General features: G+C 38.1%; 1 protein-coding gene across 1 annotated transcript; it reads right to left on the bottom strand.

The window, feature by feature from the left end:
• Window positions 1–236: 236 nt before the first annotated feature.
• Window positions 237–27,592, bottom strand: NAA20 (N-alpha-acetyltransferase 20, NatB catalytic subunit). Its single transcript, XM_037132788.2, has 6 exons — window positions 27,454–27,592; window positions 11,482–11,506; window positions 8,455–8,545; window positions 8,075–8,210; window positions 2,053–2,198; window positions 237–1,573 (listed from the first exon to the last, which is right to left on the bottom strand). Exons 1-6 carry the CDS (start codon window positions 27,579–27,581, stop codon window positions 1,488–1,490), a joined length of 612 nt encoding a protein of 203 aa, XP_036988683.1. The 5' UTR covers window positions 27,582–27,592; the 3' UTR covers window positions 237–1,487.

Here is a 27,592-nt window from a genome sequence, read left to right as displayed (position 1 = left end):
ATAACAGATAGCACAAGGAGGATAGTGTATCTGATGATATATTACATTCTAAAGCAAAAAATACTTGCCTTAATTAAAATATTTACTTTAATCTGGCCTATATTTCTCAAGCCTCTCTTTTCTTCTGTTCATTGCCCAAGCTATTGGACTACAACTGTGTATCTTCAAGACTTTTTTTTACCTATAAGGACAATTAGCGTATTTATTATCTAAATTAAATTAGGAAAATGTATTACTATATTTGCAAATATATTTGCACTTTTATTCCACAGGAATAAAAGTTAGTCAGTATGTTACTAAATTTTTATCTTGAAAATAAGGTAGTTTTTGAGGGCAGAACAAAATAGGACTGCTAGAATAGAAGGGAAACCTGTCTTCAACCTCACTGATTCAATCGTTGGACCAGTATCAGCAGTTGTGGTGTCAGGTTATAGAGTCTAGCTAAAATTCTGTTTATGTTACTTGTATGTGTAAGAAAAGAAAATTACTGATCATGGTTTCAAAGCAAACTCTTTTAATACTTTCTGGGAAGTGCCATTAAGGAAATGCATGAAAGATAAAGTTTTTCTTTCATGGTAGATCATAAAGGATTCATTTCTTGATCATCTTTAACTCTACCAAAATAAGTTCTTTCTAAAGTAAAAGCTCTTTAATAATCATTTCTGTGGGTTTTTCTTTAGCTACTTCTTTTACTCAATATTTTCTGATTACAAGTGATTAAAATTACACATGAGAATATGTGGTTGGCCTATGATCTAGTTACATGGCCTTTAGGAATTAGATTCTTTTTCCCCTTTAAATAAATTTCAGCATCTTTTTATATTTTGAAAGGCAGGATTTAAGGAAATTATTTATGGGACAAAACAAAGAACCTGGAACTAAGAGTGTGAAAACAAGTAACTGGGAAGAATTTATTCTGCATTAAGGAAGAAGCTTCAGTATGCCAGGCAGGGAGTGTTTAAAGACAATAAAAAAAAATGTTTTATATATAAACCAAAAACTTAATGAAGAAACAAAATATCCTAAAATGATACCTTCTCAATCCTAATTTAGTTTGACAAACTTCCAGGAAACATTTGTAGCATCAATAGTACATTTTATTATACATCTTAAGTTTAGCACTTCATATATGCTTTTAAAGCTTCAGTCAATACGTCAATACAAAATAAAATATATATCTATGCAGCAGTGGTTCTCAGGCACAAAATTAGGAGACTGGAGCAAGTTTTTTTCCCCTAGCATCTTATGAACCATGATGGTACACTTTCCCTCTGACTTAGCTGCCTTTCTGATTGAATTTTATCACAGTGGACAGCTTTAGTAGGTATGATATTGCTAACTGAAAACAATGAGATTTAAAATATTTTATTGAAATCATTTAAGACCTAAATGAATATTTTTCTCTAAAAGAGCTCTAAGATCATCCAGTGGAAATAATACTGTCCATAAAATATCTGGAACATCAGCCTAAGAACCACTGCCCAGGGTTATTCAATGTCTTCTGGCCTCACGGGATGAGGTAACGGTATGATGGATTTCTTCTCAGTGTCCCTGGAAAGTGCTTTCCTCATATCTGTTAGGAAGCAAGGTTTAATGTAAGTACCCCAATTTCAAACTATTTTTATCAAATTTAAAGTATACAGGCAAATTTCCCGTAAGAGGTTTGGTCCCCTACCCCGACTTTCACCAGATTCTAAGAGAAATAAATGTCTTTATATAATCACAAGTAGCCAGACGCTAACCAAACCCCAACTGGGATTCAGCTTTTAATACAAATATTCTTTTGACAGAATCTTAGTAAAAGAACATGCCTGTAATGTAGTAAGGCAATAGTTGACAGTAATTAGTTATGGGTTAGCTAATATAAATTAAGTAGTGGTATATTTGTGAAGGCAGGTTGAAGGAAACTTAAATATTATTTATCAAATTTAAAATATATCCCAACAAATATAATTATTTTAAGTTTATTACAATAATTAAGTATTTCAGTCTGTAGAATGAATGTAAATGTTTGGCTTCCTCTTTGGGTTTCTGCCAGTGAAAGGAGCTTACCATAAGCGTCCTCGTCCGGCTCCCCATTGCTGGCTGAGTAGTACTCTATGACCGTCCTGTACACACTGTAGCCCAACTGCTTATACATGTTGACTGCAACTTGGTTAGATACTCTTACAAAGAGGTCAACAAAAAATCCACCTTTTCTTTTTTAAAAAAGAAAATGTTAGAATGTGAGGAATTACAGAAAATAACAAGTACATATATTTTTTAAACCATAGCTAATTTTACTTTGTTTACTACTCATAAAATGGTACTAATAGTATCCTGCAGCTGACTACAAAATAAACGTAATATTGCTGAGAACTTACGACAATTATTTCACTGTATAAAAAGATGACTTTGTTTGCATGCTAATATTCAAAACCTACAATACTTTCTTAAAAGTATAACCTTTTCAAAAAGCATTTTTTTACAACTCTGTCTTAAAAAATTGCTGTGTATTTTATGTCATAGTAATTGATATGCTCATTTTACCAATTAAGTCATAGAATACTATCTTTCACTCATATGCACAAATTAAAAATTTTGAGGCAAGCACCAGGCTGGCTATGGCCAAAGTGTAACTGTAGGAAATCGGTCACAGCTCTGAAGCCCTCTGGTCCCTCTGGCCAATGACAGCCTCTCCTGTACCCAGAGGTCTCCATGTCCTAACTCTTGTAATCATTAGCTATTTATTTACTCTTTGCTATAGATTTGCTACCTATTATAGTTCAGTTTCTCCTGTTTATGAACTTTATATAAAAGAAAACATACTTTATTCTTTAGTGATAGGCCTCTCAGTCAGTGTTGTTCAAGTCAGCCCAGGTGTAGCTAGAGCTAGTTCATCTGCATTTTACTCAGCGTTGCATTATATGGATATATACTACAAATTGTCTCTGGTTCTACAGAGAAACATTTCGAGTTTTTACTCTTATAAACCATGCTACAATTAATATTTTTGTTGTGTCTCATGGTACAAAATCTGAAGTCCACAGCTAGGAATGTTATCACTGGCTCGCCAGGGTATGCACATCTTCAACTTTATTAGATATTGTCTGTTTCTCAGTCTACTTGAACCACCTTACACTCCCACAGAAGTGGTATAAGACTCCATTACCACAGTACCAAGGTTTGTTGCATCAGACTTCATTTTTTGAAAATTTTATGGAACAATGCTATTTCTGGGTATTAGTATTTTGGATTACTAACAAGGCTGAATATATTTTTGCTGGACATTTAGATTTCTCATTCTAGAGTCCTTACTGATCTCTCATTTTTCTTTTTCTCCTTTACACTGTAGTTCTGTTTATTCTGGATATTCAACATTGTGTAAAGGTTGTCACAAATCTTTTTTTCCAGTTTGCATATCTTTTTCCAATTTGTAGTTTGGCTTGTCATTATCCATATGCATTTTTTTTAATCCTCACCCAAGGACATGCTCATTGATTTTTAGAGAGAAGGGAAGGGGGGAGAAGAGAGAAACACTGATGTCAGGAACACCTGTCGGTTGCCTCTAATACGTTCCCTGACAAGGGATCAACCTAGGTATGTGCCCTGACCAGAAATTGAACCCAACCTATGACCTTTCTGTGTATGGGACAATGCTCCAACTAAGCCACACTAGCCAGGGCATCATTATCCTTATGTATTTTCTGGAGAACGAAGTCACTTCACTTCAATGAATTTAAGTATATGAAATTTTCTTTTATAGTTAGCATTTTTTATGGCTTATTTCAAAAGTTCTTTTCTATTTTGAGGTCAGTAGACACTCTCCTATATTAACTTCAAAGGGCTTTTTAATTTTGCTTTTCACATCTAGGTTCTTAATAAATCTGGGATTTGTGTTTAGTAAGACAGTAATCTGGGGGAAAAAATTTCCCATATGGATATCCAATTGTGCCACCACCTTTACAGAAAAGTGTATCCTTTTATCACTAATCAACAAATGCCTCCTCTGAGGTATGCAAAAAATTTGTATGTATTCCTGGATCTGTTTTTCAAATTCTGTTCCACTGCTCTAGACAACTACTCCAGCACTAACATGTAGTCTTACACATTACAGCTGAATTATCTAAAAGGGACAAATCTGCCCGTTTTGTTTTTCAGGAATATATTGTCTTTTCGGTTCTTATCCATTCCCCTGTAAGTTTCAGAAGCAACTTAGGTTCCACAAAAAATACTTGGGACTTTGACTGCAATTACATTGGCTCTGTGAACCAACTGCCAGTTTACTGTATCCAGTCCTCTGTGCCAGGGCAGTAGTTCACCTCTCAATTTTAGGTCATCCTCAGTGCATTTACACAGGTCATCTTTACTGCCTCTCAATTCAGTTTTATGAACTTCAGAGGTCTTGCAACTTTTATTAGACTTTTCCAACAACTTTGCTTAACTTTCAGTCTAAACCAGCAATTGCTTAACTTTCAGTCTAAACCATCAATTTTCAAGTGGCGTAACACAACATTTTTTGAAACATGCAGGACACCTAACTATTTAACCAGGGGTACTGACCTATTCTCTTAGACGAAGTTAAAAAAAAACTGACAACAGCCAACACAATAGCCACCTAGTTTTTTGGTAAGATCACAAAAATATATACTTTTTGGTGAGCCAGAAAATTTTAGTAATTTATGTCATGAGATGATGAAGGTTAAAAATCGCTGGTCTAAACATTTACTTATAGATTCTGGTGGGTTTTCTATTTGCATAGTCTTATCAGTGCAAAGTAAAATGTTTTTTCTCAATCCTCATATCTTTTCCTTGGTTTACTGATGTCTTGTATGTCCAGTATATTACTGAAGAGGGGCAGACTGTAGGTGTTATCATCCTGTCCCAGATTTTAAAAGGAAAACATTTAATACATTCCCATCAATATTTACTACAGGTTTTTTGTAGATACGCTTTTTTCAGTTTAAGGAAGTTCTCACTTTCTGGTTTGAGAAGGAAGTTCTCACCTTCTTTCCTGGTTTGCTAACAGTTTTTAACCAAGAATGAATACTGAATTTTATCAAAGCACTTTCTGCATTTAATGAGAAATTTTCTCCTTTAATCTATTACAGTGGTGGAATATATTTACAGATTTTATTTTATGTACTTACTTTTTAGAGAGAGGGGAAGGAAGGGAGAAAGAGAAAGCAAGAAAAACATCTATGTGTGAGAAATACTGATAGGTTACCTCTCCCATGTCCCACACTGGGGACCTGGCCTACAACCCAGGCATGTGCCCTGACTGGGAATCGAGCCAGCAACCTGACTTTAGGTTTGCAGGCTGGCTGGCGCTCAATCCACTGAGCCACACCAGCCAGAGCTACAGATTTTCTAACATTAAAACAACTTCCCTTGATAAAGCATCCTCTTTACATATTACTGTATCCATTTTACTAAGCTTTTCCAGGGATTTTTGCATTTATAATGAGATGTTCCTCAAATTTTCCTAATATTTCTTGGCATATTTTATTATCACGGTTATCCCAGTTAAAAAAAAATAAGTTGTGTTCCCTCTTTTTGTTTGCGTAAAATTGAACTTACAGTCATTATTTTTTAAATCGAATAAAATTTTTCCAGAAAAGCCATACATTGTGGGAAGATTTTTGGCTACTGATTGAAATTTTTTAAGTGAGAAGTCAGGTCATTATTTTTGTTCTGCTCTCAAGCTAAGAACACTTTGTACAGTTTTGAAGGGTTTAAAATATATATATATACATACATATATATATACATACATATATACATACACATACACATACACCCCTTATATACATACATATATATATATATATATATATATATATATATATATATATATATATATATATATATATATATATATATGTAATAGCTCAGAAGGCTTGCAAAGCCTAAACATTTATTGCCTGGCCCAAAAAAAGTTTGTTGACCCCTGTTCTATACCCTTAAATCAATTTCTGTCTGACTGTCCATTAGTAAGACACATGTTCAAAACTCCCATTACGATGATGATTATCTATTTCTCCACATAGTTTTGTAAAGTGCTGCATTTTTACTTTGAATCTTTGTCACTTGTTACATAAAACTTTTTGTTACATCTTCCTGATGGATTAAGTTTTTATCAATACGCAGTGAGTTTCTTTATGCTAGTAATTACTGAACTATACTGTTACCATTGTTCATTAAGTATACCAACTGTCTTTTGATCAGAATTTGCATAATTTTAAAAATTTCTTTTACTTTCAGTCTTTTGTATCTTAAATATTTATGTGTTCCCTGTAGAGTTCTAAAGGTCTCCCTTTTTTTCAATTTTATTTCCTTTTTAATTCAATTTTATTTCATAACACCAGAGAGTTTAATAAACTGTGAATGAACAATACACGATTGCTGACTACAGGTACATGTGTACAGCTGACTCTAGAGCTTATTCATCTTACTTAACTGAAACTATGCTGATTAGTAGCTCCCCACTTACCCCAACCCCAGCCCCTGGCCACCACTATTCCATTCTTTGATCTATGAATTCAATTATTTTACATGTCTCATATAAATGGAATCATACAGTATTGGTCTTGCTGCGAATGGCTTATTTCATTTAGCATAAAATCCTCAAGTCTTTGACTTTTAAATGGAGTCATTAGTCCATTAACTAAATTTACTATTGTAATTTCCAAAAATATTTGGATTCACAACTACCATCTCATTTAATGCTTTTTATTTGTTTTGTCAATTTAATTTCCTTTTTGTCTCTTCTGGCTTTCTGTCATTCTAGTTTTATCTCTACTTATTTGTTTAGAAGTTATATACTGTTTCTATTTTAATGTATATATTTAAAAATGCATGTATATATGGATGGATGGATATAGGTAAACATACACACCCATACAAATAAAAATCACTTAAATCTCAAGTATTCTTAAAAACTAGAGTTGATTTATTTTTCAGCTAACACTATTTCCTCTTTTCTCTAAATGAGTTCAAGTACCTCTTGCCACCAACTTGGCTGAGAGAATTCTCAAGCCATTGTTACTTATTTAAAACTCATCTTTATTAAGTTCATTAGTTAAATATAAAGCCTCACAAGTGCTTCTCAGCAGCTATTCCCTTTCCTACATACTTCTAAGCATTTAAAGGGAAAAAATGGCAGCTTGACAATTGGTTCAATTTACACACACATCTTTTATCTCTTCTAGGATAGGCTGGTAGGAGTGATTCTCTTTTCATATTACTGTATTACTTTTACCTCGAATAATGAGGATGTTTAATGTATACAACAGGTCTTTTTTAAAAAGCCTTAATGTTGGCAGTTTTCAAAGCTGCTCCAAGGTGCCCAAAACTCAGAGGTGCTGTAGGATTTCAACTGTTCAGAGAAAGCACAGACAAACCCTACATATCAGATACTAGCAAGCTACTAGTTTTTGATGTAGTTCAAAATTGTGGCATTACAACATGTTACATTCCCTTTGATGACAGTATCTTTATAAAGCCAGGTTTGGGGCAGTTCCTATGATTAAAAAAAAGCAAAACACCACTACATGAAAAGCAATGTGAAACAGGAATGTAGGTGATTGTGTCTGTCTGTTTCCAAGGTTTGAGATGTCATACAATACCTAATGTGCATCAGTGTATACCCACAATTATTTAACAATGAAATAATAAATACTAAGTCATTAGGACATAACTGGTTAAAATTAAACTGTTAACTTTCAGCCAAGAGGCACTGTGAAAAAAATTAACATGCTAAGGGCAATGTTAACAGAATTTGGGAATATCTACCATAGTGTCAAGAACACTAAAAGAAACCTTAAGGGCTAGTCTTTCATTCTATCAATTACCCAGCTTATAGGTCACTTACTTTGCCTTAATTTTCCTCAATGGAAAATTGGTCATAGAGACAATGAGACCATTCTGAATATGTGACAGAATTATTGTGAGGACTACTGGAGGCTAAAAATGAAATTCCTGTAAACTGTAGTGCATAGTATTTATTCAGCCTGAAGGAGAGAAGGTGTTACATTCACAAAAAGAAAAAGCAAATGGTCAGGGTCCATATATTATTAGGAAAGCAGAATCTCACCTTTCTGAAATCTCTTCTAGCAACTCCATAAGTTTAGCAGCCAAACCAAGGCGTCGAAATTCTGGGGCAACAGACAGAGCTGTGACATGTCCATGCCATTCTTCCCTAGCAACTGAGCCTTCTGCTTTACCCATAACTGTCAACAAATATTGTATTCATTAATAACACATGGGTTCACATATTAATATAGAATTACTGTTCAGTAGGTACATTTTTAATTTATAGAATGGATCAGTGAGTTGTCTAATGGTTGAAAAGGAAATAAAATTATAGACATTGTGATCATACTTTCAATTCTTTATCAATTTAAGTAAATTAGCTGAAACCTGTATTAAAATCTTAACTACCTATCCAAAAAATACAAGTGGTATTATACTTACTATAACCCATTAACTCTCCACCAGGTGCCTCTGCAACAATGAAATACTCTGGCCAATGGGCAAGGTACTGTAAGTAAAAAGGAATCCCATACTAGAGTCTTATTAAGGAGTGTGCAAAGCAATGGACAGTAACAAGTTCATCCCTTCATAAAAAGGATATTTTAAAGAAAGTTTCCTTTAAAAAGTATACTGTTACTTTATCCCTAGCCCTATATATGTGATATCTATAATCATATCATTATGTGAAATATTTAGGTTAGCACTAATTTTTAACTATTACCTGAACATATGTCAAATGTGAATGGAGACCATAATATCTACTAGAAAGCAGAGAACCAGGACTCCAAAGTTCTGCAATCAGTCTCCCTACTGATCACACTGTAGCCTAAGTCTCAGCATAGCACTTAATCCTCACCTGATACTCATCTGTTTACCAGCCATCTCCCCTTAGAATATGAGTAATATTCTCTGTATCCCTGGAGCTTGCCACATAGATGCTCAATGTTTATTTTTCCATATTTGTAGGAAAATTAGACTGGTACCTACTTTAGCTTCAACTATGAGACTGTGAAAGTAACTTTATAAGTACTTCCTAGTCATCTTTTATTTGGTAAATTATGAACTGGTATAATTTATACAATTCATGTATACTGACTATGGAAAAGTTGTACATATTTCTGTATTTTGGATGAGAAATTTTTCTTCTATGATGAACTGCTTATCTTGGAAACAAAAAACACTAAGTACTTCCAGAGGCAACTTAACAATTACCCAGTTTTCCCTTCCACTGATTCAGATTTTCTACTTCTAATACTGCAAAGAAAAGCTGACTTAAGAGTGAATGCCTGAATAATTTGTTCATTACTTAACTCTTCAACCCTGTTGTCCTTACTAATATATACTCATTCCTATATTTCTTCTTAGTAAGCTTGCCGATCCAATTCTATAAAGGGACATCATCAATCATACATTTTTTAAAAAAGTTCCTGGAAAGCCTGTCCAGTAAATTCTTCAAACACTCCTCTGAAGGACAAGTTTTATTTTCAATACTCTTCAAACATAACCCCTAAAATGACAAGCTAACATCTTCCTGCCTGCAGCCCAAAAACACACCTTAACTGTCTCTCCTCCAGTTAATGGAGGAGACCCAGAAGTTCATTCATCAACCACTAGGATCTGATAGGTTACTTTCAAATATGGCTTCACCTAAATTATATTATGAGACCTTTTTTCTAAGTTTTAAGGGTAACTGGCTATACACCATATATTGATTTGCATCCTAATATTTTCCTTTATTATGCTGTGAAAACTGAATCTTTCGGAATTCATTTCCTTTTTTTGAAACATGGATAGTCTTTAATAGGTCATAGTTTTAAAAACAAATGAAAACTTGGGAGATTTTTTTTCCTTTCCCCACTCAACTCTATATGTAGCCCTGTTCTATCTACAGTTAATTTTTACTACTGCATAGTATTCCATTATGTGAAAAGACTATTTAAATATACTATCCCTTGACAGTGGACATCTAGGTTGTTTCTACTTTCTCAAGAACTTTAAAAAATTCTTTATGAATACAAAATAGTTTATTTAGTCGTTTCCTTATTGCTATGTATGTTACTCCAAATTTTTAATATTATAACTCTGCAATAAATATTTTTGTAATGGCATAACTAAGAGGTTAAAAAACATTTTCTGTAAAGGACCATATAGTAAATAGTCTAGGCTGTGTGGTTCATATGGTCTCTGTTGCAACTACTCAACCTAGGAAAGGCATGGGCAAAAGCCACAGCTAATAGTAAGTTATTCAGTATAGTTGTGTCCCAATAAAACTTTATTAACAAAAACAGGCAGTGGACCAACTTAACTCATGCACCTTAGTTTACTGACATAATTGCCCCTGTTGCTTACTATTTTCCACTTCTAGGAAATGCAATTACCAAGAATTGCATTGCCAAAGTACCTTCCAGAAAACTACTGCAGTTTCTATCTTCACTTGCAATTTATGAAAATATTCCTGTAACCTCACCTCATCAGCACTGAGTTTTAGCATTTTTTAAAATTCTTGATAATTTGATAGGTAAAACATCACATTTCATTTTGCTTTTAATTTGCATGTCTTTTGACTGGTGAGACTAAACTCCTAGTATGTTCAGTAGTCTCCTATATGCCCTCTTTTATTAAATTACCAGTTAATATTACTGCCCTATCCTACAATGGATATGGATAACCCAGAAATCCAACTCTGTGTTTTAAGCCACTGAGAATGTGGGGGTTGCCTGTTACTGTAACATAACCCAAAGTACCCTAATTTCACACCTTTGCCCATTTTTCTCTTGGGGAACATGATACACACTGCTCATTGTTACCCCAAATCCTCTCTTTACTACAGTAACAAGCCCCAACTTAAAGCTAGGCACATTCTGGGGCTTTTAAATAAGTGTAGCATGATGCAGATGCTGGTCAATGAGATACAGAAGGGTTATGTGGTGCCTCCCCAATGTACCACTAAAAGGAAAGGACACTCTCCACTTCTTGTCTGTTGATCCTCATGACAAGAACACGGATATGATGCCATTTGCTCTGGCAACCATGAGATAAGAAGGTCAAGGTCACCCTGGGAATAGCAGAGTGGTTCAGGTGCAGGACTTGGTCAATGGCAACTATATGGAACCACAGCCTGCCCTGGATTGCTCATCGTTTCCAAACTTCACTCACAACAGAAAGAAATAACCCATCTTGCTGAACTCACTACTTTCTGTTGTGTACAGCCATACTTAATATGGAGAGGGAAGCTGGGCAGGGAAACTAGAAGTATTGTTATAGACTTATAAGGTCATTGTATTAGCAGCTTGTCAGGCAGGTTTAAAACAACTCTTGTTCCCAGTTCTTGTAAATTGCTTTTAATGTTGCTTATGATGCTTACTTACCTACAAGCTTTAAAGTTTTTCAGTACTTGTCTATTTTTCCCGTTTCTCTATTTTACTTACTCTCAGTAAGCTTTCACTTAACTTTTTAAAAAAAGGATACAGTTTCTGTAAGTGGATCCAAGTTACTGAAAGAAATGAGAATTATCAGTAGTAAGCAGTGTTTACAAAACCAGTTTAAATAAGGCCATTAAAAATAAAAATAATAATATGCACAAGGAAATTTAACACAAAACCACTTTAAAACCAACTTTAGGGCCAAGGAAGATGGTTTAAATTACCTAACAGCCATATTGCAAAATGATAGTTGCAAAATTCTTTCACTGTGGAGAGAACTTTCAAGATCTACTCTCTTGGCAACTTTTAAATATGCTATACTATTATTAATTATACTCACTGTACTACCCACTACATGCCTGTGACTTACATATTTTCTAGCTGGAAATTTTATACCTTTTAAGACCCTTCACTCATTTTGCATGAATAACTTTTTAAAAAATTTGTATGCAACCATAAAAGACCCCAAAGAGCTAAAGTAATCCTGAGGAGAATTAACAAAGCTGGAGGTATCGTACTCCCTGCAAAGTATACTACAAAACTACAGTACTCAAAACTGTATGTATGGTACTGGCAGAAAAACAAGACACACAGACCAGAAATGAGCCCAGAAATAAACCCACACGGGACTCTTTGGCAGCCCCGGGCCTGCTGCAGGGTCCTTGGGAGAAAGCTGGGTCATCAGCTCCCTTCCTCCCCAGACAAGCAAGGTTTGGGCAACATCAGTAGAGACCTGTTTGCTTGAGGTTGCAGAAAAGGGAATAGAAACAAAGAAGCAAAACACAAACACAATGATCACCGGAGGAGTCTGGGGTCGCATGCTTGGGAGAACTGAGAGGTTCAGTGTCGGGCTCTGGCTCTGATAGTCACTGGTCTGGCTGGAGAATTGGGCTGTACTGAGTGGCAGGCTAGATTACAGAAAATTTATCCAAAAGTAAACATTTGAAGGATTCTCCTGTGGCAACTGCCTGACCTCCTCTCCACCCAGCTTGGCAGCGATCCTGAAGTTTGGCAAAAGGCCTTGCATTCCCTCATAGTACTGGGAAGAGTTCGTGCCCAATCCCGGGAGACCCAGGCAACCTGGAGGGCGCGCTCACCCACACCCCACCCACGGTGATGACCCCCGGAAAGAGTGCTCTAAAGAGGACCAGGATTCCCTGTGAGGGGCACTGGGGAGAGGAGCCAGACTAGCTGTTTGGGAGAGTGCTCTCTGGACTGCCTGAGTACACACATCAGGAAGGGAGAAAGGCCACACCAATTGCCCCTCAGCCTGCTGCAGCCATTAAGACCAGAAAAACCAGTATGACCAGTTTGAAAACAAGAAACTTTTTTTAAGTAATCTTTTATTTTTTTTAATTTTATTATTGTTTTATCTTTCAATACCTTTTTCCTCTTTCCTTCTTTCTTGTTTTATTCCTTCTTCCTTTCTTTCCCGACTTATCACTTCTTCCTCCCTTCTCCTGTCCCTTTTTTCTCTTTTTCGCTTTTACCCAAAAGTGAGAAAAACAACTTGGAACTGCGAAAAGACCAGAGTTGGACCCAAAGAGGGGGCATCCCAACAGTAGAGACAGAGAGAAAAATTTCACTTTGCTATAGCAGAGAACCCACAAGTTGCTGCATATATGTATTATTTTTTCATTATTCTTACATCTTTTATTTTAATAGGATGTTTGTATTCCTCTACTTTCTCTATACTCTTCTTTGCCTTAGCTGGTTATATTCTATCATATCACAGGTCTCCCTTGTTCTCTCTTCCACAGTGTATTGCTAATTTACTGTCCTTCACCTCACTTGTGATCCTTTAGCACACTACTCAAAGTTCTATACCCCCTATTCTTGTTGTCCAGATCACACAGATTCTGTCCTATGATTATTGCTCTAATATTATTGTAAAAAATAGCTGTTTTTACCACTGTAAATACTTCACAACACCCATCCTGGATCTTAGCTCACTTCACAGTTTCCTCTATTACTGTAGTGGTTAACTCTACTCTCTCACACACTACGCCTATTTACTATCCTTTACTCTTACTTACCTCAGAATCTTACCTCCCACAACCCCACTGCTCTCTAGATCCAACCTGTCCAACCTTTTTAAAAAATGGGTAGTTGGGTTTAAGATTATGGTTAACATTATACATAGCCTAAAGATCTCCTATCTCTTCTCCACCGGTTGCTACTGTAAATATCATACAATACTCTCCTGCTCTCATAAACCATTTTGCCTCGCCCTCCAACTGATCACAAAATAAAAAGAGTAGGTAGAAGTGGTGAACACCAGGATACCACTGGAAGAGGAAACCCAACAACAAAGGAACCACCAACAGATAACAACAGAAGACAGTGAAGGAGGGAGTGGAAACCACACAAACCTCAATCCAAGACCTATGTGGAAATACAACTAAATAGTGGAGAAACCGCCCAGTACAAACAACTGAACAGGAGCAAAAAAAAATCCCCAAAACTTTATACACATGGAAGAACTAGCTTCAACACCATCTGCCCTCACCAGCACAACAAATTACAAGAGGTGGTGAACACAGGGACCATAAGTTAACCAACTGGTGGGAAGGAACCACAAAAGAAAGACCCAAAACAACCAAAACCTAAAGACAAACACACAGCCAACTTAAAGGAGAGCCCAAAACCAGTGACCTTGGTAGATCAAGGAGACTACACCACCGAATCCCACAGGTATTATATCACAGAAGTTCACATCATAAACCCAGGAAGCCAGAACAAATCAATTGAAGATACTAAAGCTAAGAAGAAGAGTCTCACAAACAATAGGAGGCAAACAACCAATCCCCAAACAAAAGGAAAGGAGGAAGCCTCAGAAAGATTGCTAGATGAAATAGAAGCAAGTCAACTATCACATATTGAATTCAAAGCACTGGCTATCAGGAAGTTCAAAGAGCTCACAATGAGCTACCAGAAACTACAGGGGAATTACAATTAACTTACTGCAAACTATATCATCATGAAAAAGAAAACAGATACTTCCGCCAAGATGGAGGTGTAGGTGGAAACACCTTGCGTCCTCCCACAACCAAGTTTAAAAACAACATTTTTACAACAATAAACGCAACCAAACCACAAAGAAAATCCACAATACAGAGTCCAAAAACAACAAAATGGTCAGCTAAACCGGTAAGAGGGGCAAAGCCAGCAGCAGAGAGGGTTGGCCAGAAAGATCCCCAACTGCGGTGGTGCGCAGGCAGCCTAAGGCGTGGATGCCAGGTGCAGGCTAGCTACGGGCAGACACAGGGAAGAGGTGAGGCTGGCTGTCTGTGGTCGGTCGAGCATTTCCAGGCAGATAAACCTGTGAAGAGGCGAGCATTGAGACCGCACAGCGTAGGGGGGCAGGCTCGCACATTTCCGCTCAGATAAACAGGCGGGGGAGAGTGGTGGGACAGACTGGGCTAGAGGAGAGGACCGCCACTGCTCTCTCTCTGACCCTGCCCCCACACACAGCACCACAAACCAGTGACCTGGGTGGCCCCACCCTGGTAAACAACTAAGGCTCCACTCCTCATACGTAACAGGCACAAACAGATAAAAACATGGCTCAAGAACAACTCAGAGCCCCAGAGCCGAAAAATCTAAGCGATGCAGAAATTAGCCAAACTTTCAGATGCACAGTTCAAAAAACTGGGGATCAGGATCCTCACAGAACTGGTTGATTTTAGTCACAAATTAGAGGAACATATGAAGGCTAAACTAATTGAAATGAATGGTAATGCACAGGAAACCAATAGTAATGGAAAGGAAACTAGGACTCAAATCAAGGGAGTAGACCAGAAGGAAGGAAAAAATGACCAAACAGAAAAGAATGAAGAAACAAGAATTCAAAAAAATGAGGAGAGGCTTAGGAACCTCCAGGACATCTTTAAACGTTCCAACATTCAAATTATAGGGGTACCAGAAGGGGAAGAGGAACAGCCATGAGTGGAAACCTTATTTGAACAAATAATAAGAGACCTTCCCCGTTCTGGCAAAGGAAACAGACTTCCAGGAAATCCAGGAACCTCAGAGAGTCCCAAAGAAGTTGAACCCAAGAAGGAACACACCAAGGCACATCATCATTACATGAGCAAAGATGAAAACGAAGGAGAGAATCCTAGAAGCAGCAAGAGATAAGGGAACAGTCACCTACAAAGGAGTTCCCATCAGACTGTCAGCTGATTTCTCAAAAGAGACCTTACAGGCAAGAAGGGGCTGGAAAGAAGTATTCCAAGTCATGAAAACCAAAGACCTACAACAAAGATTGCTCTATCCAGCAAAGTTTTCATTTAGAATGGAAGTACAGATAAAGTCCTTCTCAGGTAAGACCAAATTCAAGGAGTTCATCATCACCAAGCCCTTATTATATGAAATGTTAAAGGGACTTACCTAAGAAAAAGAAAATAAAAAACATGAACAGTGAAAGGACAACAACCACACCTAAAACAAAAGCAAATTAAGAGGACAGCTAGATCAGGAGTGAACCATAGAAATGAAGATCATGGGGAGGGATAGCAACAGGGGAGTGGAAGAAGGAGAAGGGGAGAGGAGGTACAGAAAATAAGTAGCACAGACAGTAGATAGAAAATAGATACAGGGGAGGGCAAGAATAGTATGGGAAATATAGAATCTAAAGAACCTGAGACACCTGTTCATGAACTAAAGGGGCGATGGTGGGGTAGGGGTGTGCAGGGTGGAGGGGAACAGAGGGGGGGAATAGAAAAAAGGTAATGGCATAATCGGTCAAAAAAAAAAAGAATTCACCAGGAAATCTGATTAAAAGGCCCATTAAGTGACAAAAAAAAAAGAAAATAGAAACTTTCAACAAGGGCCAAGAGGAAATAAAGAATAAAATTTCTGAACTGAAGAACTCAGTGGAAAGAATCAAAAGCAGGATCAATGCAACAGAAGATCGAATCAGCAAGTTGGAGAACACAGTAAAAACAAAAACTCCCAGAAAGAGCAAGAAAAGAAAAAGAGGCTCAGAAAGAATAAAGAGAGATTAAGAGAAACGCAAGACAATATGAAACCTAATAATATCCGAATAATAGGGATAACAGAAGAAGAAGAAAAATAGCAAGGGATAAAAAACTTATTTGAAAAAGTATGATAGAAAACTTCCCTAATTTGATGAGAGAAAAAGATGCACAAATCCAGGAATCACAGAGAGTCCCAATCAAGAGCAACTCAGAGGCCCACTTCAAGACACATCATCATCAAAATGGCAAAATTCCAAGATAAAGAGAGAATCTTAAAGGCAGCAAGGGAGAAACAGGAACATACAAGGGAGCCCCAAATAAGGTTAGCTGCTGACTTCTCAGTGGAAACGCTCCAAGCAAGAAGAGAATGGCAACAAATATTCCAAGTAATGACAACCAGAGGCCTGCAACCAAGGCAACTTTACCCAGCAAGGCTCTCAATCAAGATAGAAGGCCAAATAAAGAGCTTCCAAGACAACAGAAGTCTAAAAGAATACACCTCCACCAAACCAGCTCTGCAAGAGATGCTAAAAGGATTGCTTTAAGGAAAGGAAAAGAGAGAGACAAAGAGAAACAGTTATAAAAATGACAATGAATAAGTACCTATCAACAATAACCTTCAATGTAAATGGATTACATGCTCCAGTCAAAAGACATCGAATAGCTGAATGGATAACAAAGCATGACCCACACATATGCTGTCTACAAGAGACTCACTTCAGGACAAAAGACTTACACAGACTAAAAGTGAAGGGCTGGAAACAAATTTTGCAAGACAACGGCAAGAAAAGAAAAGCCGGGGTACCAATACTCACATCAGGCAAAATAGACTTCAAAAAAGGGGCCATAAAGAGAGACCCAGAAGGTCACTTCATAATACTGGAGGGAATATTCCACCAAGAAGACATAAACATTGTTGTATGCAAATATATGTGCACCCAACATAGGAGCACCCAAATATATAAAGAAAAGCTTAGATGACTTCAAGAAAGATATTGACAGCAACACAATTATAGTAGGGGATTTTAACACCCCACTGTCAAAAATAAACAGATCCTCCAAACAAAATAACAACAAAGATGTTGTGGCATTAAACAGCACCCTAGATGAAATGGACTTAACAGATGTGTATAGAGCCCTTCATCCCAAAGAAGCTAACTACACATTCTTTTCAAATACACATGGAACATTGTCAAAGATAGACCATATGATAGCACACAAAACAAACCTCAACAAATTTCAGAAAACAGAATTCATCCCAAGCATTTTCTCTAACCACAAGGGACTGAAACGAGAAACCAACCCCAAGGGAAAGAACCCAAAACACTCAAAATCATGGAGATTGAATAGCATGCTATTAAACAATGAATGGGTCAAGAATAAAATCAGGGAAGAAATCAAGAAGTTTCTGGAAACAAATGAAAATGAACCACGACAACCCAAAACTTATGGGACACAGTGAAGGCAATCCTGACAGGGAAGTTCATAGCAATACAGGCCTACCTGAAAAAAGATAGAAACACTTCAAACAAACAACCTAACCCTATGCCTACAAGAACTCGAGGAACAACAACAAAGACAGCCCAGAGCAAGTAGAAGGAAGGAAATAACCAAGAACAGAGCAGAATTAAATAACATAGAGACTACAAGGACAACTCTAAAGATCAATGAATCCAGAAGCTGGGTTTTTTTTGAAAAGATAAACAAAACTGACAAGCCTTTAAGCAGGCTCATCAAGAAAAGAAGAGAGAGGACCCAAATAAACACAATCAGAAATGAAACAGGAGAGATTACAACTGACACCACAGAAATACAAAGGATTATAAGAAATCACTATAAAGAACTGTATACCAATAAATTTGAAAACCCAGATGAAATGGACAAATTTCTAGAAAAATATAATCTTCCAAATCTCAATGAACAAGAAGCAGAAAGCCTGAACAGACCAATAACAGCAGATGAAATTGAAGCAGTAATCAAAAAACTCCTGACACACCAAAGACCTGGACCAGATGGTTTCACAGGAGAATTCTACAAAGCATTTAAGGAACAGCTAACCCCTCTCCTTCACAGACTATCCCAAAAAATCCCAAATGACGGAAGACTCCCAAACTCTTTTTATGAAGCCAGCATCATCCTAATCCCAAAACCAGATAAAGACACCACAAAGAAAGAAACCTTCAGGCCAATATTGCTGATGAACATAGACACTAAAATCCTCAACAAAATACTGGCAAATCGCATTCAACAATACATTAAAAAGTTCATGCACTATGACCAAGTGTGATTCACCCAGGGATCCAACTATGATTCGATATTCCCAAACCAGTAAATGTAATTCACCACACAAACAAAAGCAAAGACAAAAATCAGATATCTTATCAATAGATACAGAAAAAGCTTATGATAAGGTACAACACCCATTCATGATAAAAAACGCGCAGCAAAGTGGGAATAGAGGGAGCTTTCCTCAGTATAATAAAGGCCATATATGAGACACCTATGGCCAACATCACACTCAACAGGCAAAAACTGAAAGCTTTTCCACTAAGATCAGGAACAAGACAAGGTTGTCCACTTTCAGCACTTCTATTCAATATAGTATTGAAAATTTTAGCCACAGCGATCAGACAAGAAAAGGAAATAAAAGGCATTGAAGTTGGAAAGGAGTAAACAAAACTGTGACTGTTTGTAGGTGACATGGTAGCATACACTGAAAATGCTATAGACTCTACCCCAAAATTGCTTGACCTAATAAATGAATTTGGCAGAACAGCAGGATACAAAGTCAATATCCAGAAATCAAAGGCATTTCTGTATACTAACAATGAAACAGCAGAAGCAGAAATCAGGGAAAAGATCCCATTCCATATTGCAGAAAGAAAAAGAAAATACTTAGGAACAATCCTAACCAAGGAGGTAAAAGACCTGTATGCAGAATATTACACAACACAGAAGAAAGAAACCAAGAAAGACACAAACAAATGGAAACATATAGCACGTTCATGGATTGGAAGAATTAACATCATCAAAATGTCCATACTACTCAAAGCAATTTACAGATTCAATGCAATACCTATTAAAGAACCAATGCCATATTTCACAGACATTGAACAAACACTTCAAAAATTTATGTGGAACTATAAATGACCCCGAATAGCAGCTGCAATTTTGAGAAAAAAGAGCAAAGTAAGAGGGATCACAATACCTGATACCAAGATGTATTATAAGACCACTGTAATCAAAAAAGCCTGGTAATGGCATAAAAACAGGCACATAGTCCAATGGGATTCAACAGAGCCCTGAAATAAACCCAAGTCTCTACGGTCAATTAATATTCAACAAAGGGGATAGCAACATAAAATAGACTAATAATAGCCTCTTCAACAAATGGTGTTGGGAGAACTGCACAGCTATGTGCACCAACTTACACCATACACCAAAATAAATTCGAGGTGGATAAAAGACTTAAATATAAGGTGTGACACCATTAAAGTCCTAGAGGAGAACATTGGCAGGAAAATCTCAAGTATTTCATGCAGCAACATTTTTACTGATCATGTCCCCTAGAGCAAGGAACATAAAGGGAAGAATAAACCAAGGGACCTCATCAAAATTAAAAGTCTGCATGGCCAAAGAAAACAGTATTAAAATAAAAAGAGAACCAACTGTATGGGAAAACATATTTGGCAATGATATCTTAGTCAAAGGTTTAATCTCCAAAATATATGAAGAACTTACATGACTCCACTCCAAGAAGACAAGCAACCCAATTAAAAAGTGGGCAAAGAACTTGAACAGACAATTCTCCAAGGAGTACATACAGAGGATCCAGAGTCACATGAAAAGATGCTCAATATCTCTAGCTATCAGAGAGATGCAGATTAAAACCACAATGAGACACCACTTCACACCAGTCAGAATGGACATCATAAACAATTCAACAAACAACAAGTGTTGGAGTGGTTGTGGGGAAAAGGGGACCCTAGTTCACTGTTGGTGGGATTGCAGACTGGTACAACCACTATGGAAAACAGTATGGAATTGTCTAAGAAAACTAAAAATGGATCTGCCTTTTGACCTAGCAATTCCACTGTTAGGATTATATCCTAAGAATCCTGAAACACCAATCCAAAAGAAGTAAGAACCCAATGTTCATAGCAGCACAATTTACAATATCCAAGTGCTGGAAGCAACCTAACTGCCCATCAGTGAATGAGGGGATCAAAAAACTATGGTACATATACAGAAGGGAATTCTGTGCAGCAGAAAAAAAGGAGCTCCTACCCTTTGCCACGGCATGGATGGAACTGGAAAGCATTATGTTGAGTGAAATAAGCCAGGTGGAGAAAGACAAATACCACATGCTGTCACCTTTAACAGGAACCTAAACAACAGAACTAGCAAGCAAGCAAAATATAACCAAAGACACTGAAATACAGAACAGGCTGAGAGTCACCAGAGGGAAAAGGGGGGGAATTTCAGGGGAACAGGGGAAGGATTTATAGAAACTAGTATAAAGGACACATGAACAAAAACAAAGGGGGGTGGAAATGGGAGGGAGGTGGGGAGCACTGGGGGAGAGGGCTGGGATGGGAGTAAAAGACAGAAAACTGTAGTTGAAGAATAATTAAATTTTAAAAAAAGGTCAGAGGACCTGAATAGATGCTTTTCCACAAAAGATATAATGATAGTCAACAGACATATAATTAGTAGTTATTAGGGAAATGCAAATTAAAAGCGAATTGCAATATCACCTCACACCTGTTAGAATGGCTATTATCAAAAAGAGAAGAAATATGTGTTGGAGACGATGTGAAGAAACCTTCGTACACTGTAGATGCAAATATAAATTAGTACAGCTACTATAGAAAACAAAAAAAATCCTCAAAAAAATTAAGAATAGAACTACCATATGATCCAGCAATTCCTCTTCTGGGTACTGACCTCAAAATGCTTATATGTAAAGATGTATGTGCCCCTATTTTCACTGCATTATTTATAATAGCTAACATACAGAAGCAACCCAAGTGTCCACTGATGGAAAATTGGATGAAGATAATGTGGTATGTATATAAAATGGAATACTACTTCACTTTAAGAAATAAAATATGGCCTTTGTGACAACAAAGATGAATCTTGAGAGTATTATGCTAAGTGAAATTAAGTCAGATGATCAGTGAGGTGGCGGAAGGGCAAAGTGGGTAAAGGTAGTCAAATATATACGAGAAGGAATCTAAATGTTGGGTGGGAGCATGTAATAGAACACACAGATGTCTAATTCTAATACTCTATACCTACATATATGTTTATATACTGTTACTAACCAGTGCTGCCCCAAATTATTGTTTTTTAAAAAAACTAAAATAAGTTAAAATGATCAAAGCCTAACAGTAGAAAAGAGGTCTTTGAGGCTGTAGAGACAGGCATGACCAGTCCCTCTTTTGGTACGAGGGTGAATAAGAACAGTGACCACTTTGATTTTGCTGCTGTGTGAAATGACCCTTGTTATAAATATGAATATTGCTTAAGGGAAAGGAAGATGAATACTAAGCCCCTGTTATAGGCTAACACTGTGCTCAGTACTTTCTCTGAAAAATGAACAATTAACTTTTTAATTAAAAATAAGCAATTAAGGGACTTCCAGCAGTGATAGAGGTGAAGGCAGATAGATACACTTTGCCTCCAAGCACAACCAAAAGAATGACAACAACAAATTTAAAACCAGAAAATAACCAGAACTGAAAGAAAATCAAACTGTATGAAAGTCTGACAACCAAGGAGTCAAAGAGGAAACATTCATTCAGATAGGTAGGAGGGGTAGGGACAGGGAGCCCCTGGAGGAAGAGCACATGCAGCAAGGTGGTAGCTATAGGACTGGGGCAGGCAAGGCAGGGACTGGTGGACCAGGCAGTCCTACATCTGCATGGGCATAAACCAGGAGGAACCACTGGGGAGCGAGACAGACCACCCAATGCAGGGCTCCAGGTGGGGAAATAAAGCCTCAAAACCTCTGGCTGTAAAAACCTATGGGGGTTGCAATGAGAGGAGAAACTCCCAGCCTCAGAGGAGAGTTCGTTGTAGAGATCCACAGGGTCCTAGAAAACACACAATCTCACCTACCCAGGAATCAGCACCAGCAGGGCCCAATTCACTTCTAAGTAGCAGGGGAAAGGCAGCCTAGAGCTGAACAAGTGGCATCGTTCCCTTTCTAACACCTCCCCAACCTGCAGCACTACAACACTGCAATGTGGGTTGCCCCTCCCAGGTGAAAATCTAAGGCTCCACGCTCTATAATGTAACAGGTGCACCAAGACAAAGAAATACGGCCCAAATGAAAGAACAGATCAAAGCTCTAAAAAGAGAACTAAGCAATGAAGAGATAGCCAACCTATCAGATGCACAGGTCAAAACACTGGTCATCAGGATGCTCACAGAAATGGTTGAGTAGGGTTGCAAAATAGAGAAAGTGAAAATTGAAAAGTGAAATAAAGGAAAATGTACAAGGAACCAACAGCGATGGGAAGAAAACGGACGGAAATCAATCATTTGGACTAGAAGAAAGAAATAACATTCAATCAGAACAAAATGAAGAAATGAGAATTTTTAAAAATGAGGAGGTTAGGAACCTCCAGGATAACTTTAAACATTCCGAAGTTTGAATTATTGGGGTGCTAGAAGGACAAGAGAAAGAGCAAGATACTAAAAACTTATTTGAAAGAATAATGAAGAACTTCCCCAATCTGGCAAATGAAATATACTTCCAGGAAGTCCAGGAAGCTCAGAGAGTCCCAAAGAGGTTGGATCTAAGGAAGCACACACCAAAACATATCATAATTATATTACTCAAGATTAAAAATAAGGAGAGAATCTGAAAAACAGCAAGAGAAAAGGAGACAGTTACCAAGATTACTCTATCCAGCAGAGCTATTGTTTAGAATGGAAGGGCAGATAAAGTGTTTTCTACGTAAGGTCAAGTTTAAGGAGTTAATCATCACCAAGCCCTTATTATAAGAAATGTTAAAGGGACTTATCGAAGAAAAAGAAGATGATCAAAAGCATGAACAGTAAATGACAACAAACTCACAACTATCAACAACTGAACTTAGAAAGAAAGAAAAAAGGAAAGAAAACAGAAACAAACTAAGCCAACAACTAAAACAGAGAAGAATCACAGAAACGGAGATCCTGTGGAGGGTTATCTGTGGGGAGGGGTGAGAATGTGGGAAAATGTACAGGGAATAAAAAGCATAAATAGTAGGTAAAAATAAGGGGAGATTAAGAATAGTATGGGAAATGGAGAAGTCTAAGAATTTATATGTATGCCCCAGAAACATGAACTAAGGCGGCGGGGCGGGGGGGGTCCGGATGCTGGTAGGAGCAGACTGAAGTGTGGAGGGGAATTAAGGGGAGAAAAAAAGTGATAACTATAATAGCATAATCAATAAGATATACTTTAAAAAAATAAGCAACTAGAAGACAGGCATTTATTATTAATTCTATCCCAATAGAATTAGTGATCAACTTACTAGAGCAACAATTATTTAAATTTTTTTCTAAAGATTTTATTTATTTTTATTTTTAGAGAAGGGAAGGGAGGAAGAAAAAGAGAGAGATAAGCATCAATATGAGGTTGCCTCTCACGTACCCTCTACTGGGGACCCGGCCTGCAACCCATGCACGTGCCCTAGACTGGGAATCGAACCCGTGACCTTTTGCTTTACAGTCCAATGCTCAATAAACCAGCCAGGGTTAGAGCATTAATTTTTTTAAAGGCTTAAAATTTTTTTTCTCTACAAAATTGCCAATATTATTAACAAAGAACTATAAAGTAGAAGTCATGTTCAGTTGTGGTGTGTTACCTAAATGAGCAATGTGAAAGTGAGTACAATCACCAAACTTTAGGGACTAGGATGGTGTTGCTCTGGTGGCATCCATACTTACAATCTTCATATATAATTATATTGCCAAAGACAAATTATTTCACCATGTATCATAAACACCACGTTTCCCCAGACCTATTATAAAGTTGAATGATGTACTTTTTTTTTTTTTTACAGAAAACACTTTATTTTTAAAAATTTAGTGATATGAGCGGCACTGTTTTAACAATTTTATAGATCTTTTCAATGTCTGGCCTAGTAGAAGACAGCTGGATTCTCCAATCTGTCTACTTGCTTTTGCAAGATCACACATCTGAAAAACTCCACTATGTGAGAGAATGAGGGTGGAAAAGGCAAAAAAATCACCTTAGTATTATCATTAAAATAGCTCCAACACCACATTGCAGAGCCCCAAAATAATCATGAGGGGCCCCAGTGCACACCTAGAGAATCACTTGCTCTAACATATTCTCTCTTGTTGCCTCGACTGTCCAACAGGCCACCCCACTTCTTAACTTCAGCTGCTTTCTATTTCACAAAGAAAATACATCAGTAAAAAGAAAGCTTCACCAAGTTCCCACCACCAAATCCAGCCAACTATAAGCTTCTGCACTCTTTACTTGTTCTTCTGTAACCATGCTTGGAGTTCTCATAAACAGATCCCACCACCTCTACCGCTCAGGACCCTGCTCCTGCAATTCTCCATTCCCTTCTGGAAGAAATGTACAAATATACTTTACAATTAGCCATCAGCAGTTCCTGACATAGTCCCCCACTTCCTCCACCTAAAATACTTGCAACACCTCAGCTTCCAAGACCCTACCATCAGGTTTTCCTCCCATCTCACTGGGCCAGTACATCTTCATTCTAACACCTGACTGAGGCCCCAGGGCACCATCTCGGAGTTTCTTTTTCATAGGTACACTCACTCCATCACTCCATCACTAGCCTCCTGGTTTCAATACCATAATGTTGACACCAAATTTCTATCTTTAGCCCCAAACTAAACTTGAGACCTCTATGCCCAGATACCTATCTGAATTCTACACCTGGGTTTATCAGTGTACATGCCATAGAACCCAAAGTCCTATGATGGCCTCTCCAAGATCTAGCCCTTTGACTGTAACCTCACTGCCTCACACCCACACTCACTCTGCTCCAGCCACACTGATTTTTTTCCTGTTTTGTTCTCCAGTATGGCTCCATAAATAGGTACACGAATAATTTTCCAAGAATAAATAGAACATTTGTTAAATTCTAAATCCACTGCTTCTTTCCATTCTGGCTGCAACACCCTACTCCCAACAATTCTCAGAGTTCTCTACAGAAATGCCCTAATCAAAGTGAGAATTAGGAGAAAATGAGAGGAAGGGGAGTTCCTCTACAGGTGTACTCTGAACAGGTCTTATAAGTTGAATGATTCTTTGAAATCTAATGTTTTATTGCACATATTCATGCTTACTTTTCTTCTCTCTATTCATTTTCACATAAAATAGTGTTGTCCCTTCCCAGATCTTCAGTTAAAACTGATTCTCCAAGAGGCTTTGCCTTTTCTATTCTTAAAGCTTCAAGGCAGACTGTCACCTCCCAGGCCAGCACCTTCAAAGCTCAAGCCTTAATTATGTTGTTATCGCTGGGCCATTGCTAAGACCTCCTTCCCTCTGGCTTACCTGCCTGGTATACCTCCTCTAATCTCCTATTCCACACAGTTCTATGTTGAAGAGTAGGGCTTCAGAGCAATGGTTCTCAAACAGCTGAGAATTTGCATTTCCAAAATGTTCTCCTATGGTCAGGGACCACTTTTAGAACCACCAATCTAGTGCCAATCTCCCTGGAATAGGCTCCTTGTTTGACCCACTCCCACTGTAAGGCTCCAACTAACACCTAGAACAGTTCATTTCGGCTCTCAGTACCTTAATTTGCTCATACACAAAATAGAGATAATGAGACTACCTACTCAGAGAATTGAGGATTAAATGGGTTATTACAGTGCCAACACTGGGATCAGCTAGAGCCCAACACAAAGTAACTATGCTGCTTCAACTGGGAGGTAACCAAAAAAAAAACAAAAAAAAAATTCTTCCAACAGGATCAAGTGTAAACTCCTCAACAAAAGTGATTTCACCATTTTCCTTCTGGCTACTCAGTTACAGAAACCCACTACACTACAGACACGGTCATCTCCCAGTTGTCTGGCCACACCTCAAGCTTTTTCATGTATCATCCCTTCCCCAGGACTTCGTTTCTTGTCATTATCACCATTTTGTCCATCCTTCAAAAGCTGATGTGGGATGGTCGGTGGGTGGATGGATGGGTTTTGATGAAGCCAATATAGCAAAATGTTAATTGTAGAATTTGGATAATGTGTCTGTCTAGACAGATGTTCATGGTAAAATTGTCAGCTCTTTAAATGCCCACACATTTTCATAACAAAAAGTTTTCTTTAAAAAAAAGTGGTACCTACAAGTCACATATCTTGACTACTCGGATTCAAAGAAACTGCCAGCAAATGGGCCTCCACCAGCATGTAACCCCACCCTGACTGTGCAAAGAAAAGCTGTCTAGGGCGGGATCGCTGCTCCAGCAACAAGAGGTACAAAACCAAACTCCGACTTCGAAAGGAATCGCTGCGGGACTACCACGACGAAGTATCGTTTCACTCACAAGTTAACCGGTCGGTGCCACCAGGGAGGCTCCAACAAACACCTATTGCCTACTGACCTCGCAAAGTCCTTCGGGACCCTTACTTTTGGAGTGTCCGCAGGAAGAAGAGGAAGCCGAATCTCTAACCCACAAGCAGCAGAGCCCGGCGCCAGGCTGTGAGCTCAGGGCCCGCCCCACCTCCGACCACCCCAGTGCTGCCTAATAACCACAGATGAGACGGCCCGCGCGCTGCCCAGCGTCCACGAGCGCTGAGAGTTGCCGAATGAAAAGGTACAGGGAATAAAAAGCATAAATAGTAGGTAAAAAAAGGAAGTTGGAAGGCCTCCGCCGAGGTCAGAAGGACAGTCCGTGCATCTGCCCCGTCCCCAGCCTCTGACCCTGCAGCACCCAGGCAGCCGCCAGTGGCGGGGGGCGGAGCTGATTCCTTGAACCCCGGCCCGGGTGCAGGCGAGCCCCCACCAGTATTCGCCCAATGCGCATCTCACTCACATGTTGTTGAAGCGGAACAGGTCGTCACACGTGAAGGCCCGAAGAGTGGTCATTACGCCGCCGCCCCAAAACCGGCCCGCCGCCCCAAAACCGGCTCGCCGCAACTTCTCCCCTTCTCCGGAAGTCATCCGGCGAGCAG

Source organism: Artibeus jamaicensis, unplaced genomic scaffold, assembly GCF_021234435.1.
Source record: "Artibeus jamaicensis isolate MK-2021 breed Jamaican fruit bat unplaced genomic scaffold, CSHL_Jam_final contig_65, whole genome shotgun sequence".
Taxonomy (NCBI): Eukaryota; Metazoa; Chordata; class Mammalia; order Chiroptera; family Phyllostomidae; genus Artibeus; species Artibeus jamaicensis.
Note: the sequence above shows the minus strand (reverse complement) of the source record. Positions and strands in the feature narration are given on the sequence as shown.